Here is a 20,167-nt window from a genome sequence, read left to right on the forward strand (position 1 = left end):
GAATTAATGTCTTGGGGCTTCTGGGGAGTAAAGATCAATAATTTTTTTTTTAGGAATCACTGTCCTTTGTTGGAGTATGCTATCCTCCAAAGCATCTTTAGAAATATTACTTTAGCATATTACTTGCTTGTAAAAACAAGTTACAGTAGGGCTGAACTGAAGTTGGACAATAAAATTCTGTTATGTACTCAGTGTATTTACTGTTGTCATTTTTTTCCTGCATCCTCTTCTGATCTCAAACATGTGTTGAGAAAGTTACCAAAGGGATTGTGAACATTACTTGTTTCAAAAATGTGTATTTCTTTGGAAAAAAGGTGTTTTCCAAATGACTGGTTTGTTCTTTTTTACAGTGAGTATAAATAACAACAATACAATAATATTTTACTATATCGAGTATTTGAATATAAGAATGAAGGAAAATTTTTGTATCTTTGATTTTTTACCTGATAAGAAATATTAAATCTTGCCATCTGTATAATTTTTAGGATGTTTATCCTTAAATACAGTTTATTTTTTGCAGAAAAACTAAACTCTCCTAAGAAAGTTGTTACCTCACCAAGGAAAATTCCTCCTTCATCACCAAAAAGTAATGGGCAGAAGCGAGTACTTCCCCCTAAAACTTTGGCAAATTACTTTAAAGTATCTTCCAAGGCCAAAAATAATGAAGAAATAGGAGCACTTCTGGATAGTAATAAAGGTAAATCATTAAATTGACAAATAAGCTTGGTATTTTTTTAATGATCCTGATATAAAAAATATGAATACATTTCATGAGTTCTTATTGCTGTTACTGAAACCTGAGTTACTTTGAAGGTTCTACATATAGAAGTTTAAATGTAAGTATTTCAGTTGATGTTTATACTATGTTTGATTTTACCTGGCCATTTACTTGAGAAGCTGAGGCAGGAAACACCTCAAGTTCAGGGGCAACCTGTGTAACATAATGAGACCCTGTCTCAAAATTGGAAAAATAATAATAATAATAATAATAAAAAGGGTTGAGGAAGTAGTTTAGTGGTAGAGCATTTGCCTAGCATGTATAAGCCCCTGGGTTCATTTCTCAGTACCATTAAAAAAAAAAGTTCATTTTGCCTAAAATATCAGTGTTCTATTTATTCAGGAATTAAAAATTCTTTGGAACAGAAGCAAATTACTCAGACTAAATCTGCAAATACAACTAATTCAAACATCAAAGAATTTGGAGGCGAGGAACCCAATAGGAAAAATGCAACATCTCTTATTCTTTTTGAGGAGGTAAGTTTACAGAGGTACAACATTCATGATTTCTCAGGGTAAAAATGTATTTAAAAATGTACACACACCCACACACACACACACAATTCCCCCAGGGTACTGGGGATTGAACTCAGTGTCTTGCATGGGCTAGCTAAGAGCTCTGTCACTGAGCTCCATCCCCAGCCTATTTATGTATTGTTTTGTAATAAAAAATATATATATATATATATATATATGAAATAGCTAAGAAAGTCAATCTGTTTGATTAAAGCACATGATACTGTCATCTCTAGAATATTTTTTAGGAAGATGATTAATGCAATTCAAGGTTACTAATGATTATTTAATGATTGTTGAAATTATTCTGATCCACACCTGTCCACTCATAAGTGACTGCATTATTTTCATTTTAATGTTTAATATATGATAATTTAAAAGTCCTTTTAATAGTATAAGATATAAGCTTTCAGCAGTGCCTTAACACTTTTTAAAAAATTAATAAATTTTATCTAACAGGTACATGGGTATATTTACTGTGTATACATAACTGAGATCCAGTAAGTATTTCGTTACTTATTAATATTCTAATAAATGGTTTGTAGGTTGATGTCATTTTTGATGAAGATGCTGGGTTTTTGAATGCAATCAAAACATTCATGGCAACAACAAAACGACCTGTAATCCTTACTACAAGTGGTAGGTAACATTGATTTTAGTAAATTACTTTTGGTTAAAATGTTTTGGGAAAGCTTCTAGTTTTGTTCCTTTAAAAGTCAATTGACTTGGGCTGACTTGGGCTGGGGTTGTGGCTCAGCAGTAGAGCGCACTCCTAGCATGTGTGTTGCTGGGTTTGATCCTTAGCTCCACGTAAAAATAAATAAGTAAAGGTATTATGTTCAACTACAACTAAAATTAAATAAATTTAAAAAGTCAGTTGACTGGCCCACACAGTGACCAGTGTGCCTGTAGTCCCAGCTCTGTACACTGAGGCAAGTGAGTATCTTAAACCCCAGAGTTCACAACCAACCTGAGCAAAATAGCAGGCCCCTGTTTCTAAAACAAAAAGAATGCACACACATTGTATATGGCTCTGATGTAGCTCAGTGGTAAAGTGCTTACCTAGTATATGCAGTGTGCATGCATGCACACACACAAAGTCATTTGTCATATACAGTCCTTTTTCTGAAATGAGGATACTCCTGGATGTTTTTATTTTTCTGTGTGTCTATGTATGTATGTTTGTGTGTGTGTGTGTGTGTGTTCCTGGGGATTGAACCTGGGGCTTCACATATGCTAGGAAAGTCTTCTACCACTGAGCTACAGCCCTAGTCATTTTATTTTTATTTTTTATCTTTGATACTGGGGATTGGACCCAGGGATGCTTAATCACTGAGCCACATCCCCAGCACTTTTTATTTTTTATTTTGAAACAGTCTTGCTAAGTTGCTGAGGCTGGCTTTGAATTTGCAATCCTTCTGCCTCAGCCTTCCAAGCCACTGGGCCTGGCCATTTTTATTTTTTAAACTTAAGGATTTTTCAAATTTGAAAAAAACAAATTGATCTGCAACTTTCAGTAATTATAAAGCCAATGTATTGTTTCACAAATAGCAATTACTTTTTAAAAACAGGTACTATGGGTAACCATGTTGAGTATTAGATATTTAGTAAGCTGAGTACAGCCTAGAACAGAGATAGATTTATGGATTAGCTAGTATTACAGTAGGGAAAAATATCAGATCATTTCCTCTTCTCTTCATTGTATCTGTAATTAGATCATCAGACCTCATTTTTTTTCTTTTTTTTTTAATATTTTTTAGATGTTGATGAACCTTTATTTTATTCATTAATTTATATGTGGTGCTGAGGATGGAACTCAGTGCCTCACACATGCTAGGCAAGTGCTCTACCACTGAGCCTCATCTGCAGCCCCTGACCTCATTTTCTAGTAAAGAGTTTTTATAGAAACTAATCTTTCTGCAGTTCCTTACCATTGAATTTATCCCCTTCTTTGCACCTTATGACACTTCCAATATGATTTATTGCATGTTTTAGCTAAAGTAAGCTATCATCAACCTAGTAGAATCTACTTTCTTGGGAATTAGCATTGGATAGTTTTCAAAACTCATATAATTTCCTTTCTTTTTTAAAAAAACATTGCAAATATTGTTATTATCGTCTAATATTTTTCATTGCATTATTCAGGAGGCTAGCTCTGCTATGGATTTATATAGGAAAATGTGTTTGTGTTAGATTTCACCTACAAATTGATGACCCATTTGGCAGTGATTGTATTCTAAAAATATTTATAAAAATCTTACTAATTATGTTAGGTGGCAGTTTAATTAAAAGATCCTAATTACTTTAGGTCAAGATGGAAAGTTCCTTAAGAATCTATGATGTGCATGGTATTATACAATAGACTTCCCTTACCTGCTGAGGATACTTCTAAGACCCCCAGTAGATACCTGAAATCTCAGGTATATCTTCAGGTATATATACCTGAAGTCTATATATAAAGTTAAATTTATAAATAGGCACAGTAAGAGATTAACAACTAATAATCAAGTAGAATAATTATAACAGTGTACTGTAAAAAAATTTCTCTTGGACTTTGGGGCCATTATTAAGTAAAATAAGAGTTATTTAAATGCAAGCACTGTGATAACCACAAAAGTTTATCTGATAACCAAGAGAACTAGACAGGAGGGAAGCATATACAGCATGGATACGCCTAATGAAGGGGTGATTCATGACTCAAGCAGGACAGCTTGAGATTTTATCACATTACTCATCATGTCATGGAGTTTAAAATTTATGAATTGTTTAGTTCTGCAGTTTTCTACTTAATTTCTTCAGACCATCATTGACTGTAAGTAACTGAAAGTACAGAAGGCAAAACCATGGCTAAGGGTAGACTACTGTACTTTCATTATTAATGAAATGCTGAATATTTTGATATACAGATATAACTGGGAAAAGTTACTTAGTAGTCAGTGTTTAAAAAAAAATTGGTTGTTTTTTTCCTATAGATCCCACATTTAGTTTAATATTTGATGGCTACTTTGAAGAAATCAATTTCAGTACTCCTTCTCTGGTAAGTTTTGAATTTTGATGATCACAGATTATATACCATAATTGTGTAAAGAGTTTTTTCTTTAATAAGAATCTTAAAATGTATTTATTAAGAGATATATTAAAACTTTTGTGAGTTTTAGGGAACTTCTGATTTTTTTTCTTTAAAAAAGATTTTTTTTAGATATTTAAATTTTTTCTAGATTCAAATGTTCATTTGATTTTTTTTCCCTTAGTAATGGTAAAATCTGAATACAGTTGAAATTTGAACTTTTCTTAGATGTACTTACTATTCAGTGAATGATAATATATGTAAAAGACCAGTAAAATTATCACCCTGATCAAAATATAGAACACTTCCATCACTTTCTAAAGTTCTGTGGGCCTTCTGGTCAGCATGACCTTCCACTAGAAGTAACCATTATTCCTTTTCTGTTTTTCTTTTTCTTCACTGAAGAACAGTTTACTTTGTTTTTTTAACCTTTGAAAAAATAAATTTTTAATTTTAAAATGACATACATTGAAATTGACTTCTTTGGGTGTTATGTTCTGTGAATTTTAATACCCGTATAGATTCGTGAAACCATCACTACAATTAGGATAAATAATTCTCTTACCCCATAAAATTCCTGCATGTTAATGTGTATTAATTGAGATTAGTTTTGAAATTTCCCATTACAGGAAACAAACATTGAGTGCCCTTTTGTATCTAGCTTCTTTCAGGAAATACCCATGTTTTTAAAATTCATCCATGCTGTTCTGTTTGTGGAATTATTGAGTTATATGCATTAGGTATTTGTTTACATTTTTTTTAAAGAGTCTCCCAGATAGACCAGGTGCAGTGGTGCATATCTGTAATGTCAGCAACTTAGGAGGCTGAGGCAGGAGGATGGAAAATTCAAGACCAGCCTGGGCAACTTAGCAAGACCGTCTCAAAACAAAAATTAAATAGGGCTTGGGGATATTGCTTAATGGTAGAATGCCTAGGTTTAATCCCAGTGCTGCAAAAGAAAAAAAAAAAGGAACCTGCCAAATTGGTCTATGCATGAGAATTGCAGTTACCATCAGTCTTTTTAACTTTAGCTACAGTGGTGGTATCCATCTATGTATGTGTTCATGTGCTTTTTGTTAATTAGCTTTATTGAAGTATAATTTACATATAGTAAAATTCACTCAGTCTAAGTGTATGTTTCAGTTTTTTTTGACAAAATGTTGTCGTAGGATGTATCAAGATTAGAATTATAGTTTTTAAATAGTTTTTTAGTTGTAAATGAGCACATGCCTTTATTTTATTTATTTATTTTTATGTGGTGCTGAGGATCAAACCCAGTGCCTCACACATGCTAGGCAAGCACTCTACCACTCGAACCACAACCCCAGCTCCAAGATTTGAACATATTTTAAGGGAGGTATGGTAGCATACACCAAGTAATTCTAGTTATTTGGGAGGCTGATATGAATTCTGGGCCTACTTGGGCAACATAGTGAGACCATGACTTTAAAAAAAAAATTTTTTTAATGAATATTTTCATAACCTCAACGATCCCATTGTGTTTAGACCCTTCCCCTAACACCTAAGCCCTAGCAACTACCAATCTACTTTCTGTCACTGTAATTTTGCTTATTACAGAATTTCATGTAAATGGAATTTTTTTTTTTTTAACCAGGGATGGAATCCAGGGACACTTAACCACTGAGACACATCCCCAGCTCTTTTTACATTTTATTTTGAGACAGGGTCTCACTAAGTTACTTAGGTCCTCACTAAATTGCTGAGCTGTCTTTGAACTTGTGATCCTCCTGCTTCGGCCTCCCAAGCCACTAGGATTACAGGCGTGTGCCAATGAGTGTAATAGTTGGTGTTTATTCCTCATAAAACTTTTTTTATATTTAGTCATATGATATGTCTCCTCTTTCATTTTCTTTTTAAATGAGCAGTGTTCTACCATATGGATATACCTCAGTGTTTATCCATTCACCTGCTGATAGACATGTGAGTTGCTTCTAATTGTCATTATTTTAATTTTTTGAATTTTTCTTAGTTGTAAATAGACATAATACCTTTTTTTTTTTTTTTTTTTTTTTTTTTTGGTGCTAGGGATCGAACCCAGGGCCTTATGCTTACAAGGCAAGCACTCTATCAACTGAGCTATCTCCCCAGCCCCATACACAGCCCCATACATAATACCTTTATTTTTATTTCTTCTTCTTTTTTTTTTTTAAATGTGGTGCTGAGGATTGAACCCAGTGCCTCACACATGTCCAGTAAGTACTCTACCACAGAGCTACAACCCCAGTCCTGATTAAGTCATTATTTTTAAAAGCTGCTATGAATATTAACCTTAAATTCTTTATTGAGATATATATTTCTGTTTATTAAAGATCTAAAGGTAGAATTGTTAGCTCATTTAACATTATAAGAGCCTGACAAACATTTTTTGAAGTTTTCAATTCTCACCACCATTATATGATTTCAATTGTTTTACAAACTCATCAGAACTTGGGATTGTTTATTTAAAATTTCTTATCCATAGTATTTATTATATACTGGCATCTCACTGTGGCTTTAATTTGCATTTCCTTAATGACTTAGGATGTTGAACATCTCTTCACAGGCCCATATACCATCTCTTCTTTGGAGTATTTGTTCATACCTTTTTTATTTTTATTTCTTGTGGTGCTGGAGATCAGATCCAGAGCCTTGTGCATGCTAGGCATATGCTCTACCACTGAACAGTATTTTCAGCTGCTGTTCAAATCCTTTGCTCATTTTTAAATTTGTTGTTTCATATTTAGTTTTAGCAGTTATTTTAATATATTCTGGGTATGTTTGAATTAGATATGTGTTTTGTAAATGTTTTCTCCCAATATGTGTTTTATCTTTTTGTTTTTTTAAACTGTGAAGTCTGAAAGTTTTAAAATTCATTTATTTTTACAGTACTGGAGATTAAACCCACGTCCATGCACATGTTAGGCAAGCTCTCTATCACTGAGCTCCATCTCCAGCCCCTTTTTAAATTTTATTTTTGAGACAGGATCTTGCTAATTTGCCCAGGCTGGCCTCAAACTTGAAATCCTCCTGCCTAGACCTCATGAGGAGGTGAGATTACAGGTGTGTGCTACCATGCATGGCTGAAATTTTTTACTTTTAATGAAATCTACTCCACCAAATTTTTCTTTTATACTTTGTGGCTTGTATCCAATTTAAGAAATCTTTACCAAACTCAAACTTATAAAGATTTTTGTTGTAGATGTTTTGTAGCTTTTTAGTTTTTAGTTTTAATCCTATAATCGCTTATTTAGTTTTGTATATTATATGACATTGTTTTCCTTCTAGATACCCAAATTATTCAAGCATTATTTGTTCAAAGGACTTTCTTTTTTCCTCTTGAATTACTTTACAGTTTTGTTTAAAACCCAGAATGAATCTTACTCTATTCTATGTGTTTATGTGAAAATATCATATTACCTTGATTATTATAGCTCAATAGTAGGAGTGTAAATCCTCCAAATTTTTTTTATTATTCTAGTAAATAGCTCTTTTTTTAACTTTATTTATTCATTTTTTATGTGGTGCTGAGGATTGAACCCAGTGCCTCACATGTTCTAGGCAAGCGCTCTACCCCAGCCTCCAAATTTGTTTTTTTACAGAATTGTTTTGGCTATTGTAGGTCTTATTCATTTCCCTATTAATCTTAGAAACAGCTTGTCAACTTTTATAGTTTATTCTAGTTATTGCATTAAACTTATAGATAATTTTGGAACAACTGATATTAAACAATATCGAGTCTTCTGATTCATGAAGGGAGGGGTTAATTTCTCTAAGCAGTGTTTTATAATTTTAATTATACAGACCTTGCACATATTTTGCTAAATTGAGCGTCAGGTGTGTTCAATTTCTGCTATTACTAATAAGGAAATATCTGAGGTTGTGTAACTTTATAAAGAAAGGAGGTTTCATTTAGCTCTCCCATCTGGAGGTTCAACAGAATAGTGTCAGCTTCTGCTCAGCTCTTGTGAAGTCCTCATTGCAGATGGCACCAAAGTGGTGGGAGCACCTGAGCCTATATCAAATCAAAGACCCCTGCAATGTAGAGAAAATAATCAAGAGAATGAAAGGCAACGTTTAGAATGGGAAGAAATTTATAAACTATATAACTGATAAGGGGTTAATAGCCAAAACATAAGGAATTCCTACAAAACTCAATACCAAAATAAACAATCAGATTTTTAAAATGAGCCAGTGACTTGAATAAACATTTCTCCAAAGAAAACATACAAGTGGCCAACAGGTATATGAAAAGATGTTGATTATCACCAGTCATTAGGAAAATGCAGATTAAAACCACAGTGAGATGTCATCACCTCACACCTGTTAGGATGGTTGTTAGCCTTACTATCTATCATCTGCTGAAGGAAAAACTTTAAAACTTGTTCTTTGATTATGGATTTATATATTTCTTTTTCTTTTTATCAGGTTTTGCTTCATAGATTTTTTGTTTTTTCTTTGTTTGTTTTGGTTTTGGTATTGGGGTTCTAACCCAGGGGTGCTTTACTACTGAGCTACATTACCAGCCCTTTTTATTTTTTTATTTTAAGACAGGATCTCACTGAGTTGCTCAGGCTGACCTAGAACTTGTTATCTTCCTGTCTTAGCCTCCCAATCTATGCTTCATAGATTTTAAAGCTCTACTATTTTATGCATTTATATTTAGGATTGCCATATTCTCTAGATCAGTTGACTTCTTTATCATTATGAAATGTCCCATTTTACCACTTAGTTTTCTTTGTTATGAAATCTGATTTTAAATGTGTACAGTACAATTATAGATATTATTTCTTATATTTCTTGTATCTTTTAATATTTAAATGTTTTTATTATTTTTAGCGTTCTCATTTAGGTCTATCATCCATTTCAAATTAAATTTTATGATTGGTATAGGGTAATAGTCAAAATTTCTTTTTTCCATATGGATTTCCACTGGTTCCCAGCCTTATTTACTAAATAGATCTTCCTTTCCCCATATAGTTGCTTTGGTATGTTAAAAAATAATTGTAGTTTTCAACACATATGTCAGTCTCTTTCAGGAATATTTACTTTGTTCCATTGATGTATTTACCATTATTGCCAACATACTTTTGCTTACTTTGAGACAGAGTTTCACTGTTGGTTCAGTCTGGTCTCAGGCTTCTGGACTCCAGGGATCCTCCCACTTCAGCCTTAGTACTGATTATAGGTGTGTGCTACCACACCTGGATTTACCATATTTCTTAATTATGATGACTCTATAGTTAATCTTGACATCTGATAGTTTGTTCCCAACTTTGGTCATTCTTTAAGTTGTCTTAGTTTTTCTAAGTTCCTTGCTTTTTCTTTTTTCTTCTTTTTTAAGTGCTGGGGCTTGAACCCAGGACCTCAAGCATGCTAAGCACATATGTGATCACCAAACTACACCTCTAACTTTTTCTTTTCTTTTTTTTTTTTTTTTTGCTGTGCTGGGGATTGAACCCAGGGCCTTGTGCTTGCAAGGCAAGCACTCTACCAACTGAGCTATATCCCCAGCCCTCTAACTCATTTTTACTTTAAAAAGAGATTGCCAGAGCTGGATGTGGTGGCTTATGCCTGTAATCCCAGTGTTTCAGGAGGCCGAGGCAGGAGGATCACAAGTTCAAAGCCAGCCTCAATAACTTAGCAAGGCTGTATAAACCTATTAAGACCCTGTGTCAAAAACTGAAAAAGGCTGGGGATATAGCTCAGTGGTTAAGCACCCCTGGGTTCAATCCCTCGTACCAAAAAAAGACTGCCATCATTTTGATGGGAATTATGTTGTATTCATAAATCAATCTGAGAGAAAACTGGCATCTTAATATTAAATTTTTCAATTAATGAACATGGTAGAGTTCCCCATTTAGGGTCGTAGGAATTGAATGAATCCAGGGTGTTTTACCACTGATCTACATTCCAGCCTTTTAAGTCTTTAACTTTGAGACAGGGTCTCAGTTGGGTCTCACTAAATTGCTGAGGCTGGCCTGGAACTTAGAATTCTTCCTCAAGCCTCATGAGTAGCTGGAATTACCAGGTGTGTACCACCATGACTGGCAATTTTACTCTATTTTAAAAAATCCAGGCTGAGACAGGAGGATGTCAAGTTCAAAGCCAGCCTCAGCAAAGGCAAGGCACTAAGCAACTCAGTGAGACCCTGTCTCTAAATAAAATACAAAATAGGGCTGGGGATGTGGTTCAGTGGTTGAGTGCCCCAGTTAAATCTCTAGTAACCACCCCCCCACACCAAAAAAATCCTTATCTGCCTATTCCAATATCTTTATTATCTTGTGTTCAGTTGTTATTGATTACTTTGTCTCTGAAGTATTGGTTATTTTTCCAGTTTCATGTGTCTGTTTAGATTTTCCTCCTGGAGTTTGTGAATGATATTACAGATATCAGGATCCTGATAGTTCCTCTGAACAACTATTTGCCTGCACTTTATTGCAGCACAAATTTGTCTTTGGTTCCTTTAGTTCCAGCTGGGCTGCTTTTAGAGAGGCCTCACACAGGGGAGGTTCAAACATTAGCCACCCTGCTGCAGCACTCCCTCAAAAATAATTAAAGGGGAAGAAGGGATTTAAGCAGTGCCATTTGCCTCGTCCACATACTGAATCCCTCTCCAGCTTTGTCAGCTTTTGTTCACAGTCTTGTGCTTTCAGGTAGTTATTTTAACTTATCTACATTTAATACATTTATAGTTATTACACATGGCAGGATTTTCCTGTATTAACCACTCTGTTATTGGATATAGAATTCCCAGTTTATGGGAAACATAAAGCCCAGACGTATGCAGGAGTAATGAATATTTATAGAATAAAGTCAAACATTTCAAAGGGAATTTTTTTTACATGCCTTATTTAGTATGAAACTGCAATAATGGTTTTAAAAAATCTACAAAATTTAAGTACAATTTATTTATTTTAGCTTTTCAAGGTAAAAGAAAATTTTCCATAGAAAACAATGTGAAGAGAATTGTACACATATATGTATATATATATATGTACATATTATATATATATTTTGTAAACCATATATATATATATCTCAATATTACTGGAATACTAAATAAAATGAAAGAATTCTTTTTGTCTGTTAACTCATAACAAATAAAATATTTAAAAATTTTCCCCTTCAGTTTTTTATTTACATCCATATATGCTTTTTTTTGGTACCAGGTATTGAACCCAGGGGTGCTTAACCACTGAACCACATCCCCGGCCTTTTTGTATTTTATATAGAGACAGGGAAACAGGGTCTCAGTGAGTTGCTTTGGACCTCACTAAATTGCTGAGGCAGGCTTTGAACTTTTGCTCCCCTGCCTCAGCCTCTCAAGCCACTGGTCTTTTTCCTTTTTTTTGAAGTACTATGGATTGAACCAAGGGACGATCTACCACTGAGCTAAATCCCCAGCCCTCTTTATTTTTTTATTTTGAATCAGGGTCTTGCTAAGTTGTCCAAGGTGGCCTTGAATTTCTGATCCTCCAGTCTTAGCCTCCTGAGTAGCCAAGATTATAGGTACATACCACACACCTAATACATATATAATTTTATGCACTCATTAATAGTTTTCTAATTGCAGTTTTAAAAAATAATGTATTATTCAGTATTGTTCTAGTATTCATAATTTTGATGACTATATAATATACTGTTGAGCTATACCACTACATAATCCTAAGGGTTTGTAAAATATTCAGATTAGAGAATCTTCTAATCCTGGACAGAGACAATAAATAAAAGAAGTATATGTAAATATGCCTTTCATTTGGTATATTACTTTTATGTTTTAGAGCAGTTTCATTCTTTTTTTTAAATTTTTTTTGTAGTTGTAGATGGACAGAATGTCTTTATTTTATTTGTTTATTTTTATGTGGTGCTAAGGATGGAACCCAGTGCCTCACATGTGCTAGACAAGTGCTCTGCCACTGACCTACAGCTCCAGCCCTAGAGCAGTTTCATTCTTAAACCTTAAAATATTGTGAACTATAGCAAGATTTTCAGATAATGTTTAGATTTATTATTGCTTTATTTCTTTCTATAACTGCAACTAACCATGTTTCTCTTTCTCTCCCACTCTCTCCCTGTTTTTAAGCTAAATGTTGCCTCCTACCTACAAATGATATGCTTAACTGAAAATTTCAGAACTGATGTAAAAGATTTTGTAACCTTGTTAACTGCAAATGCTTGTGATATCAGAAAAAGTATCCTTTACCTGCAATTTTGGATTAGAAGTGGAGGTGGATTTTTAGAAGAAAGGCCATTATACCATTGTCGTAAGTTAATATAAGAGAAATTTCCATTATGGGACCTTATGTATGTATGTATGTATATGTAGTGTACTAGGGATTTTATTATTTTTATTTTGAGGCAAGTTCTTACTGAATTGCCAAGGCTGATCTCAAACTTGTGATCCTCCTGCCTCAATCTCCCAAATTGCTGCACCACCACACCTGGCACAACCTAATTTTAAAATACATATTATATCAAAATATTTGAAAGACTATAAAATTTTTGACCATCTAGTTATCATGCTACTCTTCAAAATACATATACATATCTCAGTTTGCTCATGAGAAGTTTTGTGAACTTTACATGTAAGTGAATAAGATTATTAAGCTGATCCTAGAAACAGATCTTTTCCTGCCTGTGCTGCCCTTCTGTGTAACCTCCAAAACTAAGTTTACCTCTTTGAGCTTGTTTCTTCATCTAAAAAATTAGAAGTTTGAGCTAGATAATCTATAAATTACTTTTGATTGTGTAGTTGTTAAAGATTTTAAAAGTAACTGGTTGTAGTTCAGTGGTAGAGCACTTGCGTAACATACGAAAGGACTTAGATTCCATCTCCAACACTGCAAAGCAAAAACAAAAAACCCTCCCATTTCCTACCTCCCCAAACATTTGATTGTTTAATTTTCTAAACTGTTACTTATGCATTTATACACATGGTTTCTTATAAAATAAACAATTATGATTATTACTTAGCAACTTCCTTTTTTCACTTATTAAAAGGATATTGGTGATGTTTGTACATCAGTATATATAGATAGATCTCATTCTTTTTATGTGACTATATAGTAAATAAGCTTCCTTTTAGCTTACTTAGTAGTCTGTAATTCTATTTCCCAAAAACTTTATTTCAGAAATGCTTTTGTTTCTTATTGCTTTTCAGTCTCATTGTGACTTAACTCACAGCACAGACACTTACTGAATATTTCCTTTGTGCCAGGTCCTGTGTTATCATGTTTCTTCCCTGAAGAATTTGCTAGTTTGTGCTTTCCATGCTCCATAGTCACAGTTCTGTAGGTACAGATTCTGCTCTGGGAAATACATATTTAAATAGAACCAAGGTGAAGTTCTATAATAGCAATCCCTATAATTTTTTTTGCCTCTAATAAGCTCAGAATTTTTACATAGTATTCTTTTTCAAAGTAGACATACCTATAAGTTTAATTCAGTGTAAGCTGATAGCTTTAACTAATTCTTAAAAGATAAATATAATAAATAGAAAATGAAAAGCATCCTGGTATAAAAAACAAATGAGTTTTACAATTGCCAGGCCACTGAATATAAATTGCCATACCAAGAACTTTTTTCTTTTTCTTTTTTTTGGTATTGCTAGGTATCAAGCACTAAATAAGCACTATGCCACTGAGCTAACGTTCCCCAGTCCCCAAGTACTTCAGAAAGCAGAACCTAATTCTAACACAGTTTGTCTTTTGAAGAGCTTACATATTTTTACTCCTGCTTTTAAAGAAACAGACTGGCCAGTGTGGTAATGTACACCTGTATTCTTAGTTACTTGGGAGGCTCAGACAGGAGGATCACAAGATTGAGACCAGCCGTGGCAATTCAAATATATATAAATGAAAATGCTCCTCTAGTACTTTCTTTTTTAGTTGTAGATGGACACAATATCTTTATTTTCTTCTCTTTTTTTGGTGGTGGTGGTGCTGGGGATTGAACCCAGGGCCTTGTGCACGTGAGGTAAGCACTCTACCAACTGAGCTATATCCCCAGCCCACCTTTATTTTATTTATTTATTTTTATGTGGTGCTAAGATCAACCCAGTGCCTCACACATGCTAGGTGAGCACTCTACCACTGATCCACAATCCCAGCCCTGTCCTCTACTTCTTAAAAGGTAGCACCCATTAGACCTTTATATCTATGCATATATAATATTGCTATATACTTAGCAAAGTTTGCAAGTCACATATATGTGATTTTATATGCATAGTTATGTTTCGTTTTGTTGTTGCTGCTGTTTTTGCTGTGCTAGGAACTGAACTAGGGCCTTACATATGTCTGGCAAGTTTTGTACCACTGAGCTACATCCCCAGCCCCCTAGTTAATTTTTAAAGTAAATTTTCAGACTTTTTCCTGGGGGTGGGGAGTGGTGTACTGGGGATTAAACACAGGGCCTCACATACACTAGGCAAGTGCTCTACCACTAGCTATATCCCCAGTTCTAGTTACTGATTTTTATCCTAGCAGTTTATTGGTAATATATAGTTCTACCTGATCTTTTTCATAGCTGCATGCTATTCCATAGAAGTACCATTAATCATTACTTAATTCATGGACATTTAAATCATCTGCAGTTTGTTCTTATACTGATGTGCAGTGAATATCTTTATATATAGAACCTGAACAAGTCTCTGAATAATTCTGATGGAGAGAATTCTAGAAGTGTGTTGTTGGGTCAACGGCTACATATACTTTATGTTTTGGTAAATATTGCCAGGTTGCCCTCTGAAAGGGATAATTGGAAGTACCGACTTATACTTCCACTAATAGTATTTGATAGTTCTTTTATATGTATTTTTATGTGTATAATTGATAGAACTAGATTATTGGTCTTTTTACTATCAGTCTTTTTATTTTTTTATTTTTTGGAACTGTAGATTTAACATAGGGGTGTTTAATAACTAAGTCACATCCCCAACCCTTTTTATTTTTTATTTTGAGATAGGGCTTTGCTAAGTTGCTGAGGCTGGCTTTTGAACTAGCAGTTCTCTTACTTTATCCTCATGAGTTGCTGGGATTCCAGCATTGTACCACTGTGCCCAGCAATTACCACTCTTTTTAATTTTACCATTTTAAAAGGTGAAACGTGGGCAATATGTAACTTTAAATTTGTATTTCTGTGATCATTAGAGAAATCGCACATCTTTTTTCCACCCTTGCAGTACTACGTTTTGAACCCAGGGCTTCCTAAGCTACATCCTCAGCAGCTTACATTTTTTTTTATTGATTTATTGAGTGATACTTGGGATTGAACCCAAGGGTAATCTACCACTGAGTTGCATCCCCAGCCCTTTTTAAATTTTGAATCAGTGTCTCAGAATTGCCCAGGCTGTCCTTGAACTTGTGATCCTCCTGCTTCAGCCTGCCCCAGTAGCAAGGACTACAGGGGTGCTCCACCAAACACTCTATTGCATGTCTTTTATGAATTTATTAGATAATTGTTTTTCATCTCTGACACGCATTCAGTCTTTGCACTTTTTCTATTGAATTGCATTGAAAGCCAGCATCACCTTATTTGACATAGGTGTTGTTACAAATAATGCTTGTATTTGTTCTCTTAATGAATTAAATCCTTATGTGGAGAACAAAATGGAGCATAGGTCCAAAGGGTGTCAAAGCATCTCATACTTTAAATAATTGCTTGATAAAATGTGTTTAAAATACACATACCTAAGATTTTTCTTTTATTAATTTTGTAGGAGGAAGTAGCAGAAATGAACAACTGATTTGCTCAGAAGATGGCCCTGATTCCAAAAATAACACTAAAAATACCAAAAGCAATCATGTAGACCTTCCCAAATGTGACACTGGCTGTGTTGAGACATTGTTTGGACTCAAGAACATTTTTTCCCCATCTGAAGACTTACTTTCATTTTTAAAGGTATTTTTAATGTATTTTGGAATGTTGAATTTATATTCCTTTTCATCTATAAACTGGTAATTTCAGAGTAGCTGTTAAATGACTTTTTATTTATTGAATTGGAATATATACTAAATATTAGAGCATTTACTTCAAATTAGTAGTCTAAATTTAGTTTTTAGACTCCATTCTATATTCATGTATTAAGTGTAGCCTAATAAAATTATAAGAGATAAGTTACTATTTTAAAAATACAGACAACACTATATTTATATGGGTAGAAAAACATTTAAATGTATGTTTTGTTATAACATTTCTGTATTCAAAATTGCTTTTCAGCACAAAATCACCACAAGGGAAGAATGGCATAAACTCATCCAGCTTCTTGCAGAATTCCACCTGCGGAATGTAGATTTTTTATATAACAATCTTGAGTTTATTCTACCATTACCAGTTGCTATCATTCCAGAATCAAAGACCCTCTGTGGCTCATCAGTAACTGTGGATGCCAGTACAGCAACAAGAAGCATGAAGTGTCTTGCTAGGAAATGTTCTGAAGGAGAGAAGCAATTGAATAAATCACAAAAAAAGAAACATAAGAAAAAGATGGTGATACTAGATGATAGTGACTTATTTGACACTGACTTGGACTTTTCTGAATTTATTAACCTATCCCCTGCATCTTCCTCAAATTTAGAAGAAAGCAAAGCCAGAGATAAAGAAAGCAGTTCAGGGACAAAGAACAACAGTTTAGAGTCTAGCATTGAATCTATTCCTTGTCCTCCTAAAACACCAGCAGAAAAAAAATGTTCTGTCCTTGTTTCTCATTGTTTAAATTCTCTCACTGAGTTTATGGATAACATGTCCTTCTTCGATGCCCTTTTAACTGATGTAAAGGAACAGAAGGAACTTAGGAAAAATGACTTTCGTTGGACAGGTGGAAAGGTTAAAAGTGGACTTTGTGATGAGTTTAGTCTTGAGAGTAGTGATGGATGGACTTCTCAAAGCTCTAGAGAATTAAAGGCAACTGCAGAAGCTCTTACCTTTACTAAATGTTCTTCTACTATTTCAAAAGCATTGGAATCTTCCTTGAATTCTTGCAAGAAATTAGGAATAGATCCAACCAAGGATCTTACTTTTCATGTTTCACAAAAGCAAAATAATGTATGCTTTAGCCAGTCAGCAACTGATTTAGAGTAAGTCTTACTTCTTTTTTCTTTTTTTTTTTTTTTTTTTTTTTTTTTTAATTTATTTATTTTTTTTGTGGTGCTAGGGATTGAACCCAGGGCCTTGTGCATGCGAAGCAAGCACTCTGCCAACTGAGCTATATCCCCAGCCACTTTGCTTTTTATTTTTCAGATAAATGACAAAGGGGAAATAACTAGTTTTTTTTCTTCTAATTTTTAAAATAATGGTCTATTGATCATGTTAAGTCCTTTATATTAATAATGTAGCTTCTAATGATCGTTAAGGAGACCAGAGTCATTGCTGAGGAAGATTAGGGAGGGCTAGATTTGAGAAACTCTTGAGTGACAGGGATAGAAGTTTGACAGCAGATAGCCATCAAGAATTTTATTAAGAGCTGGGGCGCAGTGGCACAACACATGTAATCCCAGCGGCCGAGGAGGTAGAGGCAGGAGGATTGCAAGTTAAAGCCAGCCTCAGCAACTTAACAAGGTGCTAAGTAACTCAGCGAGATCCTGTCTCTAAAATATAAAAAGAGCTGCAGATATGGCTCAGTGGTTTAAGTGCCCCTGGGTTCAATCCCTGGTACCAAAAAAGAAAGCATAATGAAAATAAATAAATTTTAAGGGGTTGGGGATTTAGCTCAGTGGCAGAGTGCTTGCCTAGCATGCGCAAGGCCCTGAGTTCGGTCCTCGGCCCTGAAAATAAATAAATAAATTTTAAAAGATATTTTTAGTATGTATGAGAGTGATTAATATGTTGACAGGAAATTAATCTAGAAGTATCATCCAATCTAGACCAGAGGCAGGAAAGCTGGTTATGTTTGGGATTGTTACATTTTTATTGGGCAATAAAAATAAAAAGTAATGCATTACTTTTCATTTCTAGCAGTGCTTGGAAGAGGATAGCAGTCATTAAAAGTGTATTTTCTAGTCGATCTCTTCTGAACCTGGGTAACAGACAAGCTAGTGTAATTGAATACCTGCCAACCCTTCGCAACATCTGTAGAACTGAGAAGCTAAAAGAACAAGGAAAAAGTAAAAGAAGGTAAAGGCTCTACAAAAAATAACATTTTAGAGAACTATTTCAGGAATAATAAATGTTCTCATCAGATGAAAATATTATTTTTTCTTTGTAATTTTGACAGGTTCCTGCACTATTTTGAAGGAATTCATCTTGACATTCCAAAAGACACTGTGAATACATTGGCAGCTGAGTTCCCTTAATATTCTGTTAACAATGCCTTGTACAGATTATGTTGTCCTTAAGATGCATTTTTGTATTATGTTGATTTTCATGGAAGAGTTTATTTCTCTTAATGTACATTTAAACAGACTATTTGTATTTTTTTATTGTGCAAATATTTAAAATGAAAAAGTTTGGGTTATAAATTGTATATATGATTGTGGTAGTTTTTTTCTGCATTTGTGCATTATCTAATTTTGCTTTTGATACATTTTTTTGTATGTGACTGAGCTGTTTATTGGAAGTACAGTTCACTAAGATATTTCTCAAGATGTTTCAATACAAAACTAATCTATAATCTTTCCCTTTCCTGCTACCTGTAATCCACCCTTTTACAAGTATCAGTGTTCTGTCATTGTAAGTATGAAGCACCTAAATGGTAATAAGTTTACATAATACAGAACATAAAATTACATATGTAATACTTGAAAACTTCCTAGGAAGAAAATTATGTCTCATTTTTCAAAAAAATCAGAACTTCCTGAGTTTTATCTAGTATACTCCTTCAGCATATTTTGCCTGTTATTGAATATTGACAAAGGAAAATAGACATTCTAAATTATAGTTTTCATAAATCTTTTTTTAGGACTCCTGTATGGGTATATCTTTCTATATTGTGCCAACTCAAATCATTTGCTTTGTAAATTTTTCTTACATTTTTATATAATTGGTGTTTTACTTCATAACATAGTTAATCTATCTATTGTGGCCAAGCTGGGGTTCATTAAAAACGTAACAAAGGTGGATTCTACCATAAGGTTTCTATGTAATAGCCATTTTAACTTAAAGTTTGTTTTGTTTTTGCAGTGCTAGGGGTGGAACCCAGGACCTTATGTATGCTAGGCAAGTGGTCTACCACTGAGCTACATCCCCAGCCCTGTTTGTTTGAGATGGGGTCTTGCTATGTTAGCCAGGCTAGCCCAGAACTGCTAGGCTCAGGCAATTCTTTAATCTCCAAAATAGCTGAGCTTACAGGCACATGCTACCATTCCCAGAAAGGTTGTTTTGGGGAAAACATATATATTTTTATTTTAGTAACAAGACTTTAAAATATCCTGTCATGTGAGATCATTTTGCAATTGGATAATCAGGTGTGTTTAAAATCGCTCTATATTTCAGATGTTTATATTAATATTCAGATAGCTGATGAATTGCATTTTTAACTCAAATTAAGGATCCTCGTTTTAGTTTTTAAAAGTGTAGATGCATAGCTGTTTGCAAATGTATATGAAGATGTTTTTACTTTATTGTTCAATGTATCTTTTCTTGTATTGATTAGTATATCGATCTAATTAAAGGTTAAAGGCTTTACACAGTATTTATGTAGGAGTGCAAAATGTAATCATCTTGGTAAATGTGTTTATTGTGGGGTTCAGATATGGACTGTGTCTAACAGATTTCATCCTATACAGGAGAGAATAAGGTCTTCTGAAGCCTTTTTTTTTTTTTTTGTACCATGGGTTGAACCCATAGACACTTAACCACTGAGCCATATCTCCA

At 33.9% G+C, this 20,167-nt stretch overlaps 1 protein-coding gene across 5 annotated transcripts in view; it reads left to right on the forward strand.

The window, feature by feature from the left end:
• The window catches only part of ATAD5 (ATPase family AAA domain containing 5), a 59,771-nt gene extending 39,786 nt beyond the window's left edge, over positions 1 to 19,985 (forward strand). For 4 of the 5 annotated variants that reach the window (XM_079130419.1, XM_079130423.1, XM_079130420.1 and 1 more), the window contains exons 17-25: positions 521 to 697; positions 1,121 to 1,254; positions 1,839 to 1,932; positions 4,266 to 4,330; positions 12,444 to 12,624; positions 16,077 to 16,258; positions 16,577 to 17,433; positions 18,311 to 18,469; positions 18,570 to 19,985. In XM_079130419.1, coding sequence (XP_078986545.1) covers positions 521 to 697; positions 1,121 to 1,254; positions 1,839 to 1,932; positions 4,266 to 4,330; positions 12,444 to 12,624; positions 16,077 to 16,258; positions 16,577 to 17,433; positions 18,311 to 18,469; positions 18,570 to 18,648 — 1,928 coding nt within the window. In that variant the 3' untranslated portion in view covers positions 18,649 to 19,985. The remainder of the gene's footprint in view (positions 1 to 520; positions 698 to 1,120; positions 1,255 to 1,838; positions 1,933 to 4,265; positions 4,331 to 12,443; positions 12,625 to 16,076; positions 16,259 to 16,576; positions 17,434 to 18,310; positions 18,470 to 18,569) is intronic. The other variant, XM_079130422.1, reaches the window with a different exon arrangement.
• The last annotated feature ends 182 nt before the right edge of the window (positions 19,986 to 20,167 follow it).

The sequence above is a fragment of the Sciurus vulgaris genome (assembly GCF_902686455.1).
Source record: "Sciurus vulgaris genome assembly, chromosome: 3".
Classification (NCBI taxonomy): domain Eukaryota; kingdom Metazoa; phylum Chordata; class Mammalia; order Rodentia; family Sciuridae; genus Sciurus; species Sciurus vulgaris.